At 40.2% G+C, this 23,961-nt stretch overlaps 1 protein-coding gene across 1 annotated transcript in view; it reads left to right on the top strand.

The window, feature by feature from the left end:
* The window catches only part of MYT1 (myelin transcription factor 1), a 197,244-nt gene extending 180,368 nt beyond the window's left edge, over window positions 1–16,876 (top strand). The window contains exons 18-21 of the mRNA XM_072633218.1: window positions 979–1,070; window positions 3,449–3,552; window positions 13,094–13,237; window positions 14,236–16,876. Of these exons, the coding sequence (XP_072489319.1) occupies window positions 979–1,070; window positions 3,449–3,552; window positions 13,094–13,237; window positions 14,236–14,376 (481 nt within the window). The 3' untranslated portion in view covers window positions 14,377–16,876. The remainder of the gene's footprint in view (window positions 1–978; window positions 1,071–3,448; window positions 3,553–13,093; window positions 13,238–14,235) is intronic.
* Window positions 16,877–23,961: the final 7,085 nt, after the last annotated feature.

The raw sequence follows: 23,961 nt of genomic DNA, 5'->3' as shown, positions 1-23,961 counted from the left end.
TAGTGCACAGTGTGCTCTTAATAAATATTTGTAGGTTGATTAGCAAGTAGCGCAAGATTACATTAGCTTTTTTTCACCTACCTCTTCACTCTGATGACTAATTTTGAGCTTACAATCCACTTACACCTTCAGATCTTTTTCAGAGAAACCGCTGTCTAGCCTTGCCTCCCCCATCTTGTATTTGTGGACTTGATTTCATGTATACAAGTACAAGACTTTACATTTATGCCTCCTGAGTTCCACCTTACTGGATTCAACCCAGTGCTCTAACCTTTCAGAATCTTTCTGAATCTTGACTCTTTATCCATTGTGTTAAGCTATCCATCCTGGCATTGTAGGCACTGTCCGTGGCACTGGGCATGAGGCTCTCAGGGTATTCACACTGACTAGAGGTAAAGCCTTCAAGGTATTCCAATTGAGATTAGAATCAGAATCTCAGGGCCATCTCTCTAAGGTTGAGTTTAGGTTCTCAGGACACTATGCAGGATCATGACAGGCAACCTAGCATAATGGATAGAAGACAAGACTTGGAGTTAGGAAAACATGGATTAAATTCCCACCTCAGACACATGTTACCTATGTAATAGTGAGCAAACAGCTTAACCTCTCTGAACCTCAGTTTCCTCATCTATAAAATTGTGGCAGTCATAGTACCTACCTCCCAGGGTTATTATAAGAGCCAAATGAGGTAATATGTAATATAACAATGTAATGAAGTACTAATAATATAAAAACACTTTACAGACTATAAAGCAGTTTGTGAATATATGATGTTCTGCTAGAGTGATGACAATGATGTTCTTACAGCTGCCTCATATGGGATTGGAGTAAGGTTCTCAGGGCTCTTTCCATGGAATCGAGGTCAAACCCTGAGGATTATCTCACTGGTCTGGGGTTAATATTGCTAGGGCTGTCTCCCTGGAGTTGGGCTCAGAATGATGGAGACATATTAACAACTTTGTGTTGATTTATTCCTAGTTTGTCAGGTTGTCCCAGAGCAACTTTTGCGGGAAAGAAAGGAAAACTCTCAGGGGATGAAATTCTCGGCACAAAGTTCAAGACCAGTGACGGTAAAGATCTTTATGGCATAGATGTCCTAAAATTTAATTGTTCATTATATACATCAGTGTGTAAGGGCCTAAACTGCTAATTAATTTATGGAATTATGAAATGGGGAAGGCATGCCCAGTTCTTTGAGTCCTTGCAGGTAAAGACCATGATGATGGCAGGAAATAAGATTTTTGTCACACTTTAATAAGATACAGAAGGTGTGGGGTCTGGGGGAAAGTACAAAGACAAATGATGCAAAGTGGGGGGAGGCAAAAGCAGACATCATGGGAACAGAGATAGAGTGATAGATGAAGGAGGGCAATGTGGGGAGAAGAATGAGGAGGAGAAGAAGTCCAGAGAATAACTCACATAACCAGTTCAGTGGCATGGACCCCAATGGAGATAGAAAAATTGTGGGGGCTGCGAGTTTGGGATCTCATTTTTATAGTGTTTTGATAAAGGACAGAATAACTCTGATCTGTTCTACTTTATTAACATCCTCATCATCTCAAAGTTATCAGCAATATTTGGTATTCCACTGGTCCTACTACAAATGTCTGGAACTTAGCTGAGATTTATATGTCATAAGACCAAAACTCCCTGACAGCAAGACCTAACTGACTTCCTCTGATTTAGCACATAGTCACAAGATATACATGATGCAGTTTGCAAACTATGCTCATTTGATCTTTCAGACAGTTTCTACACAATTTCTAAGTTCCTCTTTGCAATTTTATCACCTCCTATTATTTCTTTATACTAGCTACTTATATAAATTTACTTATTATACTGATTGAAAGGGTAAGAAGGTGGACAGGGGACTAGAACAAGTTACACAGGGCCTAGGGAAGCCCTCAAGTCATGGCCTAGTGTCATCTGTATATATTTGAGAAAGGAGGGCATTATTTAATAAAGAAGTGTCAAGAGAATAAATATGGCATAGAGGATATAAAGCCAGGTTCAAGTCAGGAAAATCTGGGTCCAAGTTCCCACCTCAGACACAAACAGACTTTGTGACTCTGAGCAGATCACTTAAACTCTGGTGACCTTCTAAGATTATACATTGCTAAGCAGGGGTTAAATCTGCTTTGGCAGAAGGAATTTCCTCACCAGAAATTCCCAATATAACTTTGAAATCATAGACCTAAACAGCAACCACAAAATTCCGTACTCTCTCTGACAAAATTCACTATGAACAAGTAGATGCTTTCCAGGAGATAGAGTTCTCCCAGTAGTAAAGGTGAATCATTAATAGAATTGTAGAGATCTGATTTTTTTCCATAGCTAAAGAGAGGGGAAGCTGGGAGGTGGAGAGGTTTGGACTAGACTTGTGATTTATTTCATTGATATAGGGGACTAAAAGGAGGAAGCCCCCTCTTCCAATATAGATCAGCATGGTTTTAGAGTTAAAATGGTAAAGAGTTGCCTGAAATCCTTAGAGGTTACATGACTTGCCCAGGGTCACACAGCTAGCATGTATCAGAAGCAGGACTTAATCTGAAGTCTATAGCTATTAAACCCAACCCTTTTGAGTCCATTTCTTATAAGGGAGTTTATTTTCCAATACAGGATCCCCAGTTGTGCCCCAACAATTTATTGTGTCAATTATTAGCATTTATCTTTGGGTTCTGAAACTGTAGAAGCTGACTTTCTCATTACAAACATACAAAGTTTCCCTACTTGACTGCAGAGGTCCTTCATGGTGAAAGAGAAAAGCTTGCTAAATTTGAACCCCTCTGAAAAATTATTTTTGTTTCTACCTCATGTAGATTACTGCCAAAATTAAAATTATAAAATGAAAAATAGTCACTGAATCTTCTAGCTATTCCCTAGTGACCAGCAGTGAACATGAATCAGAAAAAAACTAACTAGAACCTACACAGTATCTACAAAGGAGTTTCTACTCTTTACTTCTGAACTTCACCCAGATTCTTAATCAAAGAATTTCAGAGTCGGAAGGGACCTTAGAGGTCATCTAATCCACCCTCCCTTTCAATGCAGGATAATTGTATTAAATGTAACTCTAGGAAAGCTTCTGAAAGACAGAAGTTGTGAACTAAATTAAGGTGTACCTGAGCCAGTTCAGTTCCCAGGGAAACATCCAGACATCTCAGGAAAGTCCATTTGTTAACCTGTTTATTTATCAATTTTGCCTCTTTGCTGTAAGCTCCTTGAGGGTAAAGACTGTGTCTTCATTATGGTGTGCCCAGAGGCAAGCACAGGGCCCTTGTTCAGAATACTCATTAAATGTTCTATTTATGGAATTGGGTTGAATTTTAAGAAACAACACAAAAAGCAAATGACACGTATCAAATGATGGAGTTGAATCTCATGATCTTTATCTAAGTCCCTGTCTGCTCTGAAAATATGATGTAATGTGATTTTTTCTTTCCTTCAGTGCTTGAGAATGATGAAGAAATCAAGCAGCTAAATAAGGAGATCAGTGAGCTAAATGAGTCCAACACAGAGATGGAGGAAGCCATGGTGAAACTACAGTCACAGGTAGGTATTCTTAGTCCAGCTTTCTGAGACGCCCCACCCTTGCTTTGGGCCACTGATCTTTCATTCCTTGAGACTCCTCATCCCATCTAGCCCCAGCTAAACCCAGCAAACTCCAGGAGCTCAGATTGGAGAGGTGTTGAAACTGTAAGTAGGGATTCCCCAATGAGATATGAAGACCATAAGAGCTACGTGCTATCATTTTGACAGTTTGTAGAAACTGTGGTAGCCACGATATTGAATGAAGAGGAAAGTAGTTGACAGTGAAGCCAGTTGCAACCTCCTGAATTGCTTTTAGGTGCATTTGGTTGTCTGCCTATCACCTAACATATCCCTTGGCACATTGTAGGGACTTCTGGTCTGGTTGATTGTTGCCTTTTGTACTCGAAAAGGACCAAAAAGACATCTCCATGTCAGGGTCAAGGTACAATGTGTCTGACCATGACTGATCAGACCAATACAAGCTCAGAAGGCTCAACCACAGGTTAGGTACAAAGAATCCATGTGGATATTTGGATTGGAGATGTCTCCATATTTGTGCATCTCATGTTTCTTTTGAGCTAATTCAATTCTACTTTGCTCATAGAGCACAGTGCCTTCTTTGATGCAGACACACCGCACTGGACAGTCCTGTGCCAGTGTTTCCCATCTCTCACGATCATTTCCAAAGTTATTCAGAGAGACCTTGAAAGTGTCCTTGTATCACTTCTAACTTCAGTGTGAGCACTTGCCTTGTATGAGTTCTCCATAAAGTAGTCTTCCCTAAACACCTGTACACCCCAGTAGAAATTAGAATATCTGTTTATTGACTGGTTAATGAGTTATAGTCAAATTTTCAGTGCTAGGGAATGGTGTGCCCTTTTCGTCCAGGCATTTAGAGAAATTTTCCTGATGCAGAAATACCTGTGTGTCTGCTACTGCTCAGAATGTAAGGTGAATAGTGGAGTACTGTGAAGGGTCTACACTTCTTTCTCTCAGATATCTCATAGGTTATGACTAATCCTGGTACCTCTCCCCAAGAGACCGGGTTGGGGTAGGGGGGAGGGAGAAGATTGGTTTTCCAGTGAAGTCTGAGTCTGTGGTGATAGACCATTTAGCCATTGCTCAAGATGCATTACAGGAATTGTTCTGAGGTTTATCCTTAGTACCCTACAAGGTAACACATGATAGGTAACAGGTGCCCTGACTGTAACAGCTCCATTGGCCTAATGGAAACAATCAGAAAGCATTTATTACTTGCCTATTATATGCCAGGTACTATCATGGGCCTTGGGAATACAGGGACAAAATTGAAACAGTCCCCAACCTCAAGGAAGTTATAGCACATCAAAAGACCAACATACACTTATATAGGTTTGTGAAAGATATATATCCCCCCAAAATAAAAGTTTATTTTGGATAGAAGACCCTGGCAGCTGTGAGAATCAAAGTATTACCACACAGGACTCACCAGGGCTGGTTCCTCCTGGTCAGGAGAGGAAAAGATTAACTTGACCTGGTGGTTCAGGCTGTATTCCACAAGGAGACCCATCAATAACAGGGAAAGAAGCGTGACAGGTATACACTAGGCAAAGTAACTAATTACAGTTATGTGGCACAGTGGACAGAGTGCTGGGCCTGGAGTTAGGAGACTTACTAGCTATGTGACCCTGGGCAAGTCATTTAACCCTGTTTGCCTCAATTCCTCATCTGTAAAATGAATTGGAGAAGGAAATGGCAAACCACTCCAATGTCGTTGCCAAGAAAACCCCGAATGGGATCATGAAGAATTGGGCACCACTGAAAAGGACTCTACAGCAGCAATAATGCCAACAATAAAACATTTGCCTAGGAATAGGGACTGGCGCCCAAAGTAGAAGGAACACAAAGAAGCACTAACTGGTTCTAGGGCCTCAAGGAATAGTAACCTTTTTCATATGAGTTTTCTCTAGCTAGACCTCCTCAATTTGATACTTATGCAATTGATTTTTTGAATCTGTATAAGACTTTACATGTGACCCTATTAAATCTTCTTTTGCTGGATTTAGACTAATAATTTAACCTATTGAAATCTTTTTGGATCCTGGTTTGGTCATCCAAGACAGTGTATTAGCTCTCCCTTCCATCTCTGCGTCATCTAAAAATTCAATAGGCAAACCATTTCTGTTTTAATCCAAGGTATTGATAAAAGTTCTGAAAAGAACAGAACCAAGAGCACATCCCTGGGATACTCCAGGAAAGACTTCCCTTTAAGGTGATATCAATCCATTAATGATGCTTTGGTTTCAGACATTCAAACAGTTCTAGAATAATCCACCTAGCTATTCCATCATCTAGCCTACATTTCTCTATCTTTTTACTCTTTTAACATATATTTAGCAAGCAGCTGTACTGTGCTTAGAGTGCTGTGCACTGTAGGAGATAAAAATTTAGCTAAGATCTGTTCCCTGTTTCACTGTAATAGGAGGATAGGACACAAATATGGATAGCTATAAATTAATATAATACACTTGATAAGTGCATTAGAAAGTCGCATAATGGGGGTGTGGGGTATTCAAGGGAGATGCTTATTACCTATCAGGGGGATCAGAGAAGGTTTCTTAAAGTGGGTAGCATTTGTTTGCAAATTTAAAGGATGAGTTAGAATTCAGCAAAGATAAGGAGAGGGGATACTAGACACAGGGTAGAGGCACGAGCAAAGCCACAGTGGCCAGAAAGCATGGGTTGTGTTCAAAATTCAAGGAGTAATCTAGTTGGCCTGAAGTATAGAATGTACAGAAGAAAGGAATGCTAGATAAGGCTGGAAAGGTAGAATGGTGTAAGATTTTGGGAGGTCTCACATGTAGGGTGCAGAGGAGTTTGTACTTTATTCAATGAATGTTTTTGAGTTAGAGTAATACCACCATTTTAACTTTACATAAGATATATTATTTTGGCATCAGTGTGAATAATGTATTCATAGAGAGTAGGGGAAAAAAGCAGAAACAGGATCATAGAATTGGAGCTGGAAGGAGCCTCAGTGTCCATCCTGTCATTTTAAAGATGAGGAAACTGAGGCCCAGAGAAGTTAAGTATCTTATCAAGGGTCACTGAGGAGAAAGTCACAGAACTGGAATTTGAATCCAGGTTGTCTGATTCCAAATTTAACATTCTTCACTATACCACAGCTGCAAGTAAGCTATAAGTATTCTATATTATATATTTACATATATATGTTATTTATAGGATACATAAGCTATAAGAAAGCTATATTAGTGTGATGGAAGTGAAGATTAGGAGAAGAAGGCATATGTGAGAGTTGATGTGCACAAAGAATTGACCAGACTTGGCAACTGATTAGGCACGAGAGATGGGAGAGAAGGAAAAGTCAAAAATAACCTCCAAGGTTACAAACGTGAGAGACAGACTGAGTGGTGATGCCACTGACAGAAGCAATGGAATCAGATAATGGAAAGGTTTACGGAGAAAGGTAACAAACTCTGTTTTGAATCTGATAAATTTGAGAGGCTAGCAAGGCATCCAGGTGATATCTTGTAAGGAGCTGAAGAGGAAGGTATGAAGCTTGAAAGAGAGTTTGAAGGTTGCTAATGTAGAGATGATTCTGAGAAATTTTGAGTGATGAAAAGGGGCAAGTGAGAGGGTATACCTCAAATGGCCACAGTTCTCTCAATGAAGGAAGAGGCTAATAATAATGGCTAATATTTAAATAGTGCTTCAAAGTTTACAAAGTGCTTTACATGTGTGTGTATGTATAAATAAACATATGTATACATATATACTTGTATATAGGCACTTGATCCTCATCACAACCTTGTGAGGTCAGTGCCATTATTATTTCCATGTCACAGGTAAGGAAACTGAGGCTGAGAAAGATTAAATGATTTGCCCATGGTCATGGAGGTAGTAAGTATCTGAGATAGACTGCATATTCAACAATTTCTAGCTCCAAGTCCAATATTCTATCCACTGCACCAAGATATAAGTATAGGGACTGAGAAGTAATAGATGTGAAGAAAAGGTCTGAAACAGTGACTTTGGTAAATGAGCTAGGAAGTCAATCAGAGTAGGATATAAGAATTATATGGCAATAACAAGGGCTTGGTTATACAATGGACTGTGAGTTTATAGTGGGTAAAATCCAGCTGAATTGGTGGAAAGTCATTGACTGGAGAAATTCGGAAATTCTCAAGAGCTTTGGGGGAAGAATGGAGATGTTGAATAGTGGAAGTTACCCAGTAATTAGAACTTGCAGGTCCAAAATAGCAGAAAGCCAGGGCATCAAAGGATTCTAAAATAGGAGCTAATGAAATATTAAAATGCCAAACTGTAGTGTCAAAGCGGGAAGAAATGGACAGAGAAGGAAGGAGGTATCAAGGACCCAGAAGCTACAACATGCCTGGAGAAGCCTTATTGTGGGTGAAAATGGAAGACCTGGAAAAATAGGGGATTATGGTTGAAGGATGAAATTTCAGAGATCTAAATCTTGGAGGCGGTACAATTCTTACAGATGGTAAAGTTTAAGATACAGTTATGTAGGTGTGTGGCTGAATAGAGTGGAAAGGGTGGTGGGTGGAATTAATAACTGTGGGGTTCAGGTTGTCAGAGAGTTTGTCAAAATGAATACTTAAGTCTCCGAGGATACTGGCGAGAGTTGGAGTAGAGGAAAACAATGAACCAGTAATGAAAGACGTTAAGAAGGGGGAGATAATGATCTGGAGATTGGTAGATGACAGCAACATGGATAGGGAGAGGATGGTAGAAACTTCATGGACCTCAAAAAAGGAAATATCATGAAGGAGCAATGGTGAAGAAATGGTTTGAAAGTGGTAATGAGGCTCAAGGAGCAGGCCCACACCTCTTGCTCCTAGAGACTGTGAAAAGTAGGAAGACTTGGTTTCATTGGAAAGAGCTGCAAAAGATGTTATGTCCTAAGGAGAGAACCAGGTTTTGTTTAAACCAAGAAAGTGGAAGGAATGAGTTGAAGAGTTTGAAGATGCTGAGTAGTTTGTTGAAAATGAAGTCTGGGTTGTAAATGACCCAGTGGAATGAACTAGGAAGTTATCAGACCAGGTTGGAGTGGGATGAGGAAGGGTAGACCTAATGAGGAAATGATGAGAGTTTGTCAGTCAATGAACATTTATCAAGTGCCTACTATGTTCCAGGCACTGTTGTAAGTGCTGGGTATACAAATACAAAAATAAAAGACAGTCTCTGCTCTTCTCCTTTATAATGGGGGAAAAATAACACACAAAGCAGAGGTAGCTGGCATGGGGGCATGACGAAGTCCAATCCAAAAGAGTATATCCAGGTGGGAAATGAAGAAATGGCTGGCCTGAGATCCCTCTTTAAACAGAGGCTTTGGGATGAGTTCTTTGCTCTGCCCTCCATAGGGGCAGAGGGTACTGATGAGGTGTGAGTACCAAGGCTATTGCAATCTCAAAGGATGATGAGTCTTCTGATGATGCATCTCCTGGGGACATGATAGGAAGAGATTGTGTGGACATGTTGCTTGTACCTGAGTCAACAAGAACTGTGTGGCACAGAGGATAGAGAGTTTGGCTCAGAGTTAGGAAGATCTGGATTTAAGCCCTGCCTTTCAAACATGCTGGCTCTGTGACCCTGGGCAAATCATTGAACCTCTCAGTGTTCCAAGGAACTCTTTAAGATTGTAAGTTCGAGAGAAGTTGCCAGTCTGTCGTGATAAAGGGAGATTCCTCATCTGAAAATCTCTATAACAATTAAATCATAGGTCCAGACCGCCTCAAAAAAATGCCCATGCTACCCTCAAGGCAATACAACACAAGGTATTGTGATCACAAGAGAGTTTATCAAATGCCTTGCTAAAACCCAAGCATCTCATCCCAGGTCACTTGAAGGCACAACAACTGAACACATCTTGCTGAACCACATATTTCCGAAAATCTTCTACTTTGCAAGACAACTTTCTCAAAGCAGCTCACCTTGGGGTTGAAGGTCCCCATGGAATCTGCCGGAGGACCCTCTTGGCTATGTCTGTCTCACTAGGTATCTCTGGAAACCTGTGTGGTGAGAACAGGGCTAAAATTCAAGAAATGAGAAGGGTCTGAGTGATCTCTGAACATTAAGAAGAAAAGAGATAGTGGAAACAATTGAGGCTTTTGCAGTGAAGGGAAATGGTAAATAATGTTAAGTGTGGCTAATATCCATTTTGTGAGCTGTTGGAAATGTTTGTGATCCTGGAGAATTTCTCAAACAATATCTCAGGCTCCCCCCGAAGATAAATTGTAATGCATAAAGAATATACTGGCACTATGGTATTTGCAAGTAATCTCATAGATGGTCCTTCTTTACTCAACACTGTGTATAAAAATGGTTTTCCTTAATTAGCATTATGAAAGGTCTTAATCAATTATAGAGAAAGAGGAAATAAACCCTGTTCCTGGAGCTCTCCAACCAGAGCCAGGCACTTCTCCAAGTCTGCTCATTTACCTAGGCTGCATCTTCCCTAAAAGCTCTGGAAATATTATAGTCCAGGAGCCAGAGAGAGAATTATAAAGAGCAGCAGCAGCTCAGTGCTACCAAGCTTTCAGTATCTTTAAATCTTTTTTTGAGGTCCCCTGAAATCTTCCCTGACTGTAATGGTCTCAAATCATATTGTGTTATTATAATACCCTGCTCTGGGGATAGGGAGTGTAATATAAAAGACCTCAAAGGGCAAAGAGTTTGAAGTCTCGTAGGGCATCTTGGGAAAGGCAGTTCTGGGTACCCATGAAGCAATCACCTGGTTTAAAACAGCAGAAGCCTCCAAGTTTGATGCTAGCAGCCCAGAAAGTACCAGGGGAGGTAAAAGGGACTGCTCGCTCTCACATTCATTCATCTATTACACCATCCTGGCTACTCAGAGATATTTCTACTTTTGGATCTAGTATACGGTTTTTTTCTAAAAGGAGGAAAGTAAAAGGAGGTACTCAATATACCAACATGAATTTAGTACAGAACAGGCAATTGAGTCCTATTTGGAGAAAGTCATGATAATAAGCCTGGGAGAAATACAGTAATTCCTGTATTTCTGTACAAATGACCAGACTAGAATCAGTAGCTCTTATTACTACAAGTAGATTCAACTGAGACACCAATATTCAAACCTCATCGGGACATAAACAGACTTGGCAAGGCTGCTAATTAGCCATTTATATTTCCCCTCTGTTGGCACATTGGCATGGCGGCCATCAGCGAAGTTTGATCTTTTCACTGCCTTTTTCTCAATGCTGACTCCTCCTGTAACCTCAGTTCATTCTGGTCAGAGCTTAGGCACTCTTCTCTGGTGATAATCAAACACTACAGTGCAGATACTTCCCCCGACTTTCAGCAGTGGGAAATGACACCACCACAGCCACAGATGTATGACCCTGCACAAGTAATTTAGTCTCTCGAGACCTCAGTTTCCTCATTTGCAAAATGACTGCACTAGATGGAAGGAAATCCCACCAATCTTTTTGGCTTTTTCTTGTCCAATTGTGTCCGTCTTGGAGATTGCTCAGTCTTTGATGATCTTCCTAAAAGACTTTAGGATCCTAGATTTAGAGTTGGAAGGGACTTAGAGGTCACCTGATCATTTTCCATAATTTAGTGATTTGTCCAGAATAATACATCTAGTGAGTAGCAGAGGCCACATGTGAAACCAGTTCCTTTGTCTCCAAATCCAGTGTTCCTTCCATTGCACACTATTCATCTCATTCTCATGTTGAATTAGATTGTGTTAACTCTATTCCTTAAATTAGATCCCCACACCGTGGTTAGGATACCAAACACCAGTTTTAATATAGATATGATAGATAAGGCTAGAATAAAAACTCATGTGAAAAAGACAGGTGCGTGAGATAGGGTGTAGAGTATTACAGGCTCCACATGAGTTAACAATGTGACATGGTAGCCAAAAAATAAATAATACCGTCTTAGGTTGCAAATATAGCATCCATAAAGATGGAGGTGACATTTTCACTGTGTTCTGCCCTGGTCATATCCCATGTGAAGTACTGAATTCCATTCCAGAAACCTCATTTTAGGAAGGACATTGTCTGGATAGAATGTGAGGAATGGAAGGAGATGAGGATTTCAAGGAAAAACTAATAAAAAAATTCCATGAAAGGATTTTTTGGAGGAACTGGGGATATTTAACTGAAATAAAAGAAGGTTTGGGAGGATGAGGATGAGGGAGGATGGGGTAAAAAAATAATGGTTTTCTGCAAGAATTTGAATAGCTGTCATGTAGAAGGGACTACTAAAACTCATTTTGCTTTGTCCCAGAGAACAGAAATAGCAATAACTGATAGGATTTGAAGAGAAATAGTTTTTGACTCACTTTAAAGAAAATACTTTTTAACAATTAGTTATCCAAAAGTGGAGTGGTGGAACTGGAGAGGAATTGAGATAGGTAAGGAGCATGGTGGATAGAGTACTCAGCTCTTAATTAGAAAGAACCAAGTTCAAATTTTCCCTCAAATACTTACTAGCTGTGCAACTCTGGAAATTCCCTTTTTGACTTCGGTATTTCATTTGTAAAATGGAGCAATAATAGCACCTATGTCCCAGGACAGTTGGGAAGGTCATGTGAGAGAAGATACATAAAGCACTTTGGAAAATTTAAAGCTCTATATTGATAAAAGCTCATATTTTTAAGTTCCCAGTCACCAAAAGTCTTTAGTCAGATTTTAGATGGCCCTTTTCATGTAATGTCATAGAAGGGCTCATGTTCAGACATAGACTGGACTAGATGTCTTCTGAGGGATCATCCAATCCTGAGGTTCTCTGACTCTAAAGTGAAGCAGGCTTATTATACTCATAATTTGATATTGTTCTTTGCATTTAACCCCTTCAGGACCTTTGAGGAATACTCAAGCTTTTCTAAGTTTCCAAATTAACCCACATTTTCTTTAGAGATTGCAAAATGATATAAGTTTATTTTAATATTTCTACAATCTGAAAGTCCATCTAGGACACTCCACCTTCCACTGATGCAGATTATAACACCAAAGTACCCACAGCATGTACATGTGGCCTGAAATCAGAATCCCCAACAACCAAATTTCACTTCTATGGTATGATGAAGCTTGTTTTAGCAGAGGTTACATCTAAAATCCTAATTCTACACTTTCTAAATTCTGCAAAAGTATTGTTCAAAAGATCCAGTCAAACCATGGAGTACTTCTTTGCTGGCACATCATTATTTTCCTATCTCCTCCTTCCACTACACCCCCTTCCCAGTTACCTGGTGCCCTGAACCGATGCTTAGGAAAACAAATTTCAGATATTTGTTCCAGCTCTCCTCCCCTTAGCATTCACAGTCACAGCATAACCAAGGTGTCCGATTACTGATGCTCATCCCAAGGGGGACACCTTGAACTCACTCTGTTACCCTGAAGGAGACCTGGGTGAGTCTGAACCCAAACCCTCTCCTTTCTTTGTGAGACCAGAGGGTGCAGGACTGTATTTCACATCTCAGAAAAGTATATAGAGGAAGAATGTGAAGGATGAAAAGAGGAGATGATTGATTTTTCCCTCCTTTCGTTTTTTCTCACTAACACAGATATCCACCATGGAGAAAAATCTCAAGAACATTGAAGAAGAAAACAAAATCATAGAGGAGCAGAATGAAGCCTTGTTCCTGGAGCTTTCTGGCCTAAGCCAGGCACTCATCCAAAGTTTAGCCAACATCCGCCTTCCACATATGGTAAGGAGCATTCACCATCACTCGATCCACTGGAATTGCACAGTTTGGAAGTTAGAGTAATTGGAGCCTGTAGCTGCATCCTACTGACATACTTTATTCGTACAATTCTAGGTTCCCTTCCCCCATGAAAATTTAGTTTCTATAAAATCTAAATGTAGCCTGTAATTGGTATTATTTTTCAGTGTATACCTATGTATTTTTCCCCTTTCAAAGAAATTTGTTTAGAAGTTTAGCCTGCATTGTGGGGCAGCCTATTTTTGGCCAAGACAATGCATTTCTGCCTTTGGGTTCATTAGTCCATGTGTATCTGGAGCTTCTAGTGAGTGTCCCTTTTGTGTCGTTTTTACTGATTCTTTCCTTACATCCATTGTTCTCTTTTGGGGTCAGTGATTACAATCAGCAAACAGGGCACATGGGGCCTTTAATCGTGGATGAACCAACGAGAACTGAGGAGGGATTAGAATTCTACCTCATCAAGGTCTCACAGTTGCTGTTAGAATGGAAGTACCTCTTATTCTACTTTGAAAAGCTTAAAGCCAAAAATAAAATAAAATAATGGTTTTAAAGACAGCATGTTTGGCTTAATTTAATGATATCCAACGGCTGAGATCATGTTGCCATAGCGTTGCTACAGAAAGAAAAGATGGGATCCTATGAATTAGTCCAAGTCAGGAAACATAAGGGGCTACTGGCTCCCTTTTCTTCATTCCTAGGAAATAATTTTCAGTAAATGGGGAGGGGAAGGGAAGGGAAAAGAAAGGGGAAAGAAGAAAAGGAGAATTGGGTTTTTGTTTGTTTTTTTACTCTCAGTAGAAACTAGAGACTTTCAGAGTGGTTTGTGAGGTTTTGAGTTTCCTGTCGCTTCCGTCATTTATGTTTTCTCCATCTCTAAGTTAGCAATGCTCAGAAAACCACTGTAACCTAGTTTGGGTGGGTGGAGAAGAGGCAATAAATATAGATGTCACTGGTAACTTGGTTTTGTTTTGTGTTAAAATTAGGAGCCAATCAGTGAACAGAATTTTGATGCTTATGTCAACACCCTTACTGATATGTACACCAACCAAGAGTGCTACCAGAACCCGGAAAACAAGGACCTGCTTGAGAGCATCAAGCAAGCTGTCAAAGGGATCCAGGTCTAGTACTTCAGGAACAACATAGACCCACATCAAACGATCAATGACTAAAGGCTATTAGAAGACAAAAACCTTCACTCCCAAGTATTCAGGTTTACAAGTTGCGAAACTTGTTTAATGAATGAAAAGGACCAAAACATAACCGAGAGGCCATTTATGAGAACTGAATCAAACTCCTTTTATTATTTACCTCCTAGTCCCTCTTGCAGATGGTAGGGGGTTTTCTTATTCATAGCAACACACTAGATGGGCATCCAGGATGGCACCCTATGATTGACTGAAGAGCTTGAGGAGAGAGGAGGGCAGAGGGCATCCAAGGTGGGGAAGGTCTGCAGTTCAGTGTTACCTAAGAGACTGACCAACTTAAACACCCATTGTCTGTGACTGTGAAGATACAGCCCACTCCCCCATTCATCCACAATCCTGTGCTGATATAATGCAGCACCAGAGCTTCAAGTAACCTTTTGATGTGAACCTCCTCAAGGCCTCAGACCCTGAAGGCACTCAGATAGCCAACGGGTGGAAACTCTGAAGTATTTAAAAAGAAAAGTCCTTTATTTTTATTTTGTAAAAGAAATCCGCAGAGCAGTTCCGAATCTCCAGTGGAAAGCGCAATGGAAAAGGTTCTCAGGGAAGCTTTTGGAGTTTGCAACTACAGTATTCCTTTGTCTGTCGTAATCACGAGAAAATAGCTGTTTAGGAATAGACCAGCGCCAGATATTTCACACCAATGCTCAGTGTGTCAGGGTCCACTGTCTATACTCTGGGAGCTCTGCTTCCCTAGAGTTCTGGTTCTGCTACTTGTCAAGGCCATTCTGCTGGTGAGGGAGATGACATCTCAGTACCAGGAAAATATTTTAGACATGGTTAGAGATGCAGTGTGCAAAGACCCAAAGGGGTCCGGCAGAGACTGTGTCTCTGGTAGCAGATTGTGTTATTTTTTTTAATTTAATTTAATATATATATTATATATAATTTTTTTGGCAAGGCTATTGGGACTAAAAGCACTATTCCAAGAGAGAAAAATTTGGGTATAGATCTTCCAAAGAATCCCTTTAGTCCGCCACTCCATGACTGTAGCCCACTGCTCACTTATAGAACAGAAAACACCGCAATGTTCCTATAGGGATGACCTCTAGTTTCACATCCTTAGGAGCAAAGAAGGATCAGAGGGATGGTTCTTTCAAGGCTGTAAAGAAATGCTTGCTGTGTTGGCCCAAAGCCCACCCTACTCTCTACCCTTCACACCTCCCTAGGCTACAGATAGTGCAGGCACCCAGAATCTACTAGAAAATAGAGGCACTTACTCTCATTTCAGAAGTTTAAGAGGGATGCAAAACTAGAACCCCACAGAGCCACAGTGTGTGACATTCTTTACCTGTTCAGGCTTCTCTGAACAGCCTCTGTGATCCATTGAACAGCCAAGCTATTGATTGAATTCCCTGGGGGAAATTGCTGTCAGGGAGAACTGATCTCTGGGCCATAGGTGAGAGGGTGGTGATGGATGAAGGGTAAGGGGGTGGGGGAGTAGGACGACATTAGATATGTCAGTAATTAAGTTCCAAATACAGTATCACAAAGATTACACTTCTTTTGAGAATCCATTCAAGGTGCAAAAAAATAAATAAATAAAAAATTAAAAAGGAAAAGAAAATTTTAATGTGTTAAAAACACAATGTTCTTAACATGTAAATAGAGTCCAAACTGATGGTGACTGCAATTCAGAGTTAGTATTTAAAAGTAGAAAATTGCACTTCCTGGAAGAAAAAAAGTAGTTAGTTTGATTATTCTGTAAATTATTTAATTTTGGCAAGATGTATGTAATTTATATTCACAACACCTTATGTTAACATTTGCTATTTATTTAACATTTTTTATTTATTAATTTTATACTGTTTTACACTAGAGACCATGCCAGGGTACCATGAGAAGGAAATAGATGGAAACAAAGAAAACTACAATGTTTTGAGCATAGTAGAGTCCACACTTGCAAAACAAATCTAGATACGGCTCCTAATTGTAATTTTGATGCGACCAAGTTATTTTATATATATTTTGTTATTTATTCTTTTAATAATGGGATTTTTTTAAAGATATTTTGTAACTGAGAAGTTTTGATAATTTGGGGCTTTTTTCATGGGAGGGGTGGGACCTGAGAGAGACACTTTTTAGTTTTCCTTTATCCCCCCCTTTTTCTGGGTTCCTCTTGTTTCAGGCACTGATAACGGGAAACGAAGATGCTGTATTTATTATTTATTTACTATTTAATTCCAATGAAGTGTGCTCTGGGTGTATTTATTTTGTCATGTTTGTGTGTCAGTTCTGTGATGACTGAGTAATTGTTTCTGTGAAGGAATACTGTTGATATTTCAATAATAAACAGTCCTGTTGAAAAGTAACGGCAGGCTACCTGTTATTCTGTGACAACTCACACTATGATCCTCCTTCCTCAGGAAATGTATTAAATCCACAGGACTTCATGATATATTTGCAGGGTTGTTTCATAATAAAAGCCCAGTTCTGTTTGTGAATTTAGTAGCCCTGGTCTTTTTTAAAGATACTTTAACAATATAATCTGATAATTACCCAACTTGGCTGCCGCAACTGTGATAAGATGCCTTTACAGTGGAATTCAACTTCATTGACTCTTTTTCTGTGCTTTTTACAAGGGAGAGGAGGGGGAGGTATTGCATGTGTTCCAAAAAGGCTGTCATTTATAATCTGCAGTCATTCTCTCTGAGATTCATATTTTCATTTCTAAAATGTGGACATTAGACTTGATGACTCTTGGGATTACTTCCACAGCTCTAAATCTCATATCTTGACACAGCTAAGACCAAAGCAGGAAAGAAACCTACATTTAGGTTTTAGAAAAACTTACTTTATCTTTGCCTTTTCTTCCATCCTACCTCTCTCTGACACTTCATTTTTCTCCCAAGTCTGTTTGACTTAATGTTGGAAAATTGGGGGTGATGGAAAGGAGAGAGGAAGGGGGACCAAGTGTCTTCCTACTCAAGAGTAGCAGTCTCATTTCCAGATCAGATACAGCACTGGGACAGTTAGACCTCAATGGACCTTTCATTTTGGTCCTTTTTGATTCTTTAAAGCCTTAGTCCTTAAATTAACTGTAAGGAACTGCTCCGGGTAAAAGCTTGAAACCTCGATCAGAGATCTCCATGGATAAAGTTAGAAATTCCTGTACTATATTTATGCACATGGGAATCTTCATTGAACTCCCCCAGATTGCTGTAAATCTGAGTAGAGGGTTGGAAAATACAGGATTTGGAAAACCCAAAGAGCCTATAGGTGTTTAATATGAAGAAGAGAAATTTTAGGAACTATTTAATAGTGTTTTCCATTGCACAGGGAGATTCTATCCAGTAATTCCAATGAGACTAAGGACAAAAGGAAATTGACCTAAGAATGTGAGATTTAAGTTAAAATGGAGGAAAATGCCATGGAAACAATATTAAGTATTGGTATGACTTCCAGACAGTGGTTCAGATTTAGTTCAGATCTAGAAGCCTACCTGAGACAAAGATTTGAGTCCTTTGTAGCCTGAGGACATAATGCTATGTACTATAGCAGTACTATGCAGAATCCAAGTCCTATAGGTTCAAGAAAGTCCATTATTATATTTTTGTTGTGATATTTCCACTGTGAGCATTTACATCTCGAAAATCAGAAATTTTACAAATCAAGGCTTGATTTTTATTGTTTTGCTGATCGTTTAGTCTTATGAAAGTGATGAAAACATTAATAATGCAGATTAAATTTAAAAGCATCCTTCATGCATCTTCCCCTTCCCTAGCCAATTAATAAATATTTACCAGCACATCCCTGGCTCCAGGACACAAAACCAGCTGGAAAGTCTTTGAAAAGGAAGAAGCAAAGGAAGCATTTAATTCCAAATAATGCTTAATGAGTGCAGGGAGCTCCAGTCTGATGGGCCAAGTGACTCTTACCCTTACTCTGGTTCCAGATAGACCAGGTATGTCCAAAGCAGGTCAACAGCAATGATCAGACCACATCTAGAGGAGAGCAAACCAACATGTACCTATTGTTTATTGGAGAAACAGTGCAGGGTTTTGTTTTATGGTTTGATTTTTTTTTCCTTTCCCATAGACTAGACTCTCTCCCATGGACCTTTCCTAGATTCTTCTAACCTCATTTTAGAAATAATATATTCAAGTCAGCTCAAACCAACAAGTATTTATGTGCCTTCTATGCATCAAACACTGTACTAAGCACTAAGAATACAAAAAAAAATAAAAGATAATCTCTACTTTCTAGGAACTAGGGGTGGAGGGGGGAAGGAGGAAGGGAGACTAGAAAATATAAGTAAGCAACCTAAAAACAGCATTCATTGGAGATGACCTCAGAATATGACTCTTAAGACTAAGGAAGATTGGGAAAGACTTCTTATATCGTCACCATCAAGCATCATCATAGCATTTTTATAGCACTCTAGGATTTTCAAAACATTTTGCAATTATTATTTCAACTTCTGTGAAGTAGAGGAACAGGGAAATAGATTAACCCTGCCTCTGAGACAGTGATTAAGTGATTTGCCCAGGACCACATAGCTAATATGTGTCTGAGGCTGAATTTGAACTCAGTTTGTCCTCACTCCAGGTCCAGCACTCTTTCCTCTGTACCACCTAACAAAGGTGAGTCTTTAGATGAAAAAAAGCCAGAAAAACTAGGAAACAGAGAGCAGGGAGAGAGGCATTGGGTGGAGGATAGCCAATGAAAATGTCTAGAGTTGGTAGATGTTGAGGAATAGCAAGGAAACTAGTGTCAACGAATCAAAGAGTATATGAGGAAGGAAGGTGTAAGCTGAAAAGTAAGAAGGGGTGAGATTATGAAGTCAAATAGAGAATTTTATATTTGATCCTAGAAGGCATGACATGGTCAGACTTACATTTAAGGAAGATCAATTTTATGGTTGAATGGAGTAGGGAGAGAGTAGAGGTAGGGAGACAAACCCTCAGGCTATTGAAACAGTTCAAAAATGATGTGATAAGTGCCTGTGCCAGAGTTGGTTGGTTGTTGTCCTTCGTTTGCGAAGAGGACCAAAATGACATCACCATGATAAAGTTAAGTTTCAGTGTGTCCGACTGTGGTTGATCAGATCAATATGAGCTCAGAATGCTCTACCGCAGGTTGGGCACAGTATCAGAGGAGAGAAGGGAGTGTATACTAGATTTTCTGCGAAGGTAGAAACAAGAGGACTTGGCAACAGATTAGATATGGGGGAGGGGGGGAAATGAGAAAAAGTGAGGAATTGAGACTCACACCTAGATTGTAAGCCTAGGTATGTGACCAGGAAGATGATGTTAGCCTCCACTGTAATAGGAAGTTAGGAAAAATGGAAGATTTGTAGGGAAAGATTCCACTTTGGACATATTGCGTTTAAGATGTCTTTAGGCATCCAGCATGAGATGTCTAATAGACAATTGGAGGTGTGAGTCTGGAGGTCATCGACAGGTTAGGGCTGGAAAGGAAAATGTAAGAATAATCAACATAGAGATGATAATCAAATCCTGATGAGATCATCAAGTAAAATAGTATAGAGGGAACAGAACCCAGGACAGAGTCATGGTGAACACCCAGAGTTAACAGGAATAACGCAAATAAAGATCTAGCAAAGGAGACTGAGGAAGCAGTCAGACAAATAGGAGAAGAAGGAGAGAACAAAGAGTCAAGATGAAAATAGTGATCAGTATTGTCAAAGGATGCAGAGAGGTCAAGAAGAATGTAGACTGAGAAAGAGACATTCATTTTGGCAGTTCAGAGATCATTGGTAACTTTGGAAAGAAGAGTTTCAGTTGAATAATGAGTCTGCAGATAATGACTGCAGGGTTCTCAAAAGAGTGAGAGAAAAGAAAGTGGACCATCTATCATGATCTCATGGAGTCTAGCTATGAAAGAGAGGGGATGTAGAGGATGACAACTACATAATGAACTGATCATCTGAGGGTTTTTTGAGGTAGGGACTTCTTGAGAGCAGGGGCTATCTCCTTCATGCTTAGCACAGTGCTTTCCAAAAAGCAAATACTTAAATGTTTTTTCATTCCTTAATTCATTCATATAAAGTCCTCTATGAGTAGAGAAGGGGGAGGAATGCAGATATGACTTGAGGGGAGAAGAAAAGATTTGAAACAGACACCACTGAGCATTTAATGCATAATCAGTTGGGGAAGAGGAATACTGTTGCTACCTAATAATAAGAACTTATTAGAGGTAAGAAAGAATAAATTTGTAGTAGACCAAGACAGCACAGTTGTATGACTTCCTACAGTGGGGTTCAGGGATCATATGAACAGAGAAAGCAGTCAGTGATACAGGGTTAGTGTTTAGAAAAAGATGAGAAAGGACAGGGCAAAGAGGCAAGGGACTTGAGGGTAGAAATTGGCATAAAGTTGAACTGGTTGGTTGCAAAGTCAGTATATTGAAAGAAGGAAAGTGAGAGCAGATGTGATGGAAGGGGAAAGCAGAAAAGAGTTCATCTCTGTCTCTATTCCTCTACCTCACAGAGGTTGAAATATTATTTGCAAAACACTGCAAACTTTAGGGTGCTATAAAAATGCTATGATGATGATTGATGATGATGATACAAGAAGTCTTTTCTAATCTTCCTTATGACTGGAGGTCAGATAAGAACTAAAAATAGACTCAGAAGATGTGATGTAGAGGGAGACATGAAAGGATAACAGGTTATAATCTGAGAAAGGAATTTCGGAATTATCATGGAGGTTTGAGGACATAAAGGTGATGGGGAATTCAGCATGATTAAAGTAGAGATACAAATTGTGAGAGTTGATGGTGCCGACAAAGTAGGAGGCCAAAGTGTTTGGGGGGGCATCAATACTGATTTTGAAGTCCCCAAATATGAGGGCAATAGTTGTGGCAGAAATGAAGAGTGTGAGTCAGACCTTAAATTGCTTGAGAAAGGAGAAGGCATGACCTGGTCATTGGAAGATAATAGCAACCAGGATGTCAACTGGCTAATATAAGTAGATGGAGAGAAATTCAAAAGAGGTTAGGTTAAGTCAAGACAACAACTATTTATTAAATCCTTACTTTGTTCCAGACACTGTGCTGAGTGATAGAAGCAGAGGAAAGAGCCAGAAAGGAGCAATGAAGATCAAGAAGTCTTCCTACTCCTCCTCCTGGCCCAGTGTTTCTGGGACTGTGAGATAACATGCGTCTAGAGTTGGAGAAGATGTCCAGGAGTGAAATGCCTTCTAAATGGAGCCAGGTTTCCATGTAGGCAGGAAGAAGGAAAGAAAGATAGAAAGAAAGGAAGGAAGGAAGGAAGGAAGAAACAAAGAAACAAACAGAAACAAAGAAAGATACAAAGAAAGATAGAGGGATAGGTCTAATAAAAAGGGTGGTTTCTTAATAATAGAACAGGGGATCCAGAGGGCAAAATGGAGGGGAAGGATAAAGTGGGATGGGGATTTGGGAGGGGTGAATTGGAATAAGGAAGCAAAGAATGGTGGCAGGGGAAGAGTATTGTTGTTTAAGTAACCTCTGACTGTGAGATATGTGGACTGATTTAAAAAGAGTGTTTTCTACTCCATGGACCCCAGGCATCAACCAGGATACTGACTTGATAGATTCATTCTGTTTAGATGCACAGAGTGCTGAGGTTCTAGTTCTGGGTTTATACCCAGGTGACTAGGCAATGAAGGCCTTGTGTTTAGGTTGTACTTCTCCAGCCTGGATGTTTACCTAGTTTTCTCTATGTCATCCCACTAGTGTCAAGAGAATTGGAGGAGGGGAGAAGATATCATGGCTCAGGTATGTCCACCTCTGAGTGCCACATTTTAGGATGGACATTGACAAAATGGAACTCATCCAGGGTAGAGCAAACAGAATGAAGACCAGGTGAAGGAAGTAGGGGTGTTTACCCTGGCAGAGGGGAGATTTGAGGGAACATGATAGTTATCCTCCAGTATTTGAAGGGCTATCACAAGAAAAAGATTTGACTTGTTCTGCAAGTGGATAGAGGTTGTAGAAAAGCAGATTTAGATAGATGAAAGGAAGAACATTATACTTAGAGCTGTTCAAAAATGGACAGGGAATGAGCTTCTTCAAGGTCTTCCATCAAAACTTGGATAAACACTTGTCAAAATAATTTAGATAGATCTCTACTAATTGTGATATAGTAGAAAGAACACTGATTGTGAAGTCAAATGACCAGAGTTCAAATGATGCCCCTGATGCTTCTTTCCTGTGTGACCTAGGGCAAGAAACTTCATCTCATTGGGCTTCAGTTTCCTCACTTGTAAAATGAAGAGGTTGGACGAAATAATCGCTAGGGTTCCATTCAACTCTCAATCTGTGATCCCAAGGATCCTGTAGGTTAGACTAGTGAGTCTCTGAGGTCCTTTACAATTTTGAGAATTATAATACTTCAAAAGTATCATAACTCTGTATGTTAGTATAATTGTCCTGAGTTCTAGGGACAGAAGACATAGACAAAAATGTCACTGAGGGAGAGGAGCCAAGATGGTGGAGTAGAAAAATACACATATGCTAGCTCCTAACCCACAGCCCATAAAACACCTGTAAAGAAGAACTCCCAACAAATTCTAGAGCAGCAGAAGCCACAGAACAACAGAGTGGAGGAGACTTCTGTTCCAGAGAGACCTGAAAAACCCACACCAAAGGTCTGTCATGCACCAGACTGGAGCAAAGCCCAGCCCTGCCTTGTCTGCGTGGCATGGAGAGAAGCAGATCCGAGCAGGCTTCAGGGACAGAACCTCCAGTGGCCCACACAGGTCCTTCCACCCACAGGTGTAAAAGGTCAGTGAGAGGGTCTTTTCGGCCTGCTGAAAGGGGAGTAGGGTGTCCCCATAACTCAGGCCCCCTCAGGAGGCAGCAGTGGAAGCAGCAGCAGACTGGAGCTCCCAAAGCAGGCAGGAGCCCAGATCCATGGTTGAAGGTCTCCCCATAAACCCCCTGAGGGAACTGAGCCCTGTGTGGTGGCCCTGCCCCTACCTGAGCACCTAAACTTAATCTCACACTGAATAGCAGCCCCGCCCCCACCAAAAGCACTAAGGCTGGGAAGCAGCATTTGAATCCCAGCCTCAAGCACTGGCTGGGCAGATCTGGAGGTGAGGTGGATGTGGAGAGGAAACTCAGAAGTCAAGTAACTGGCTGGGAAAAAGCCCAGAAAAGGGAAGAAAAAATAAGACCATAGAAGGTAATTCTCTTGGTGAACAGATATCTCCTCCCATCCTTTCTGATGAGGAACAACAATGCTTATCATCAGGGAAAGACATAGAAGTCAAGGCTTCTGTATCCCAAACATCCAAAAAAAATTCAATGGGCTCAGGCCATGGAAGAGCTCAAAAAGGATTTGAAAATCAAGTCAGAGAGGTGGAGGAAACCTGGGAAGAGAAATGAGAGAGATGCAAGGAAAGCATGAAAGGCAGGTCAACACCTTGCTAAAGGAGACCCAAAAAATGCTGAAGAAAATAACACCTTGAAAAATAGGCTAACTTAACTGGCAAAAGAGGTTCAAAAAGCCAATGAGGAGAAGAATGCTTTCAAAAGCAGAATTAGCCAAATGGAAAA

This window comes from Notamacropus eugenii, chromosome 1, assembly GCF_028372415.1.
Source record: "Notamacropus eugenii isolate mMacEug1 chromosome 1, mMacEug1.pri_v2, whole genome shotgun sequence".
NCBI lineage: Eukaryota > Metazoa > Chordata > Mammalia > Diprotodontia > Macropodidae > Notamacropus > Notamacropus eugenii.
This window is presented reverse-complemented; position numbering and strand designations above follow the sequence as displayed.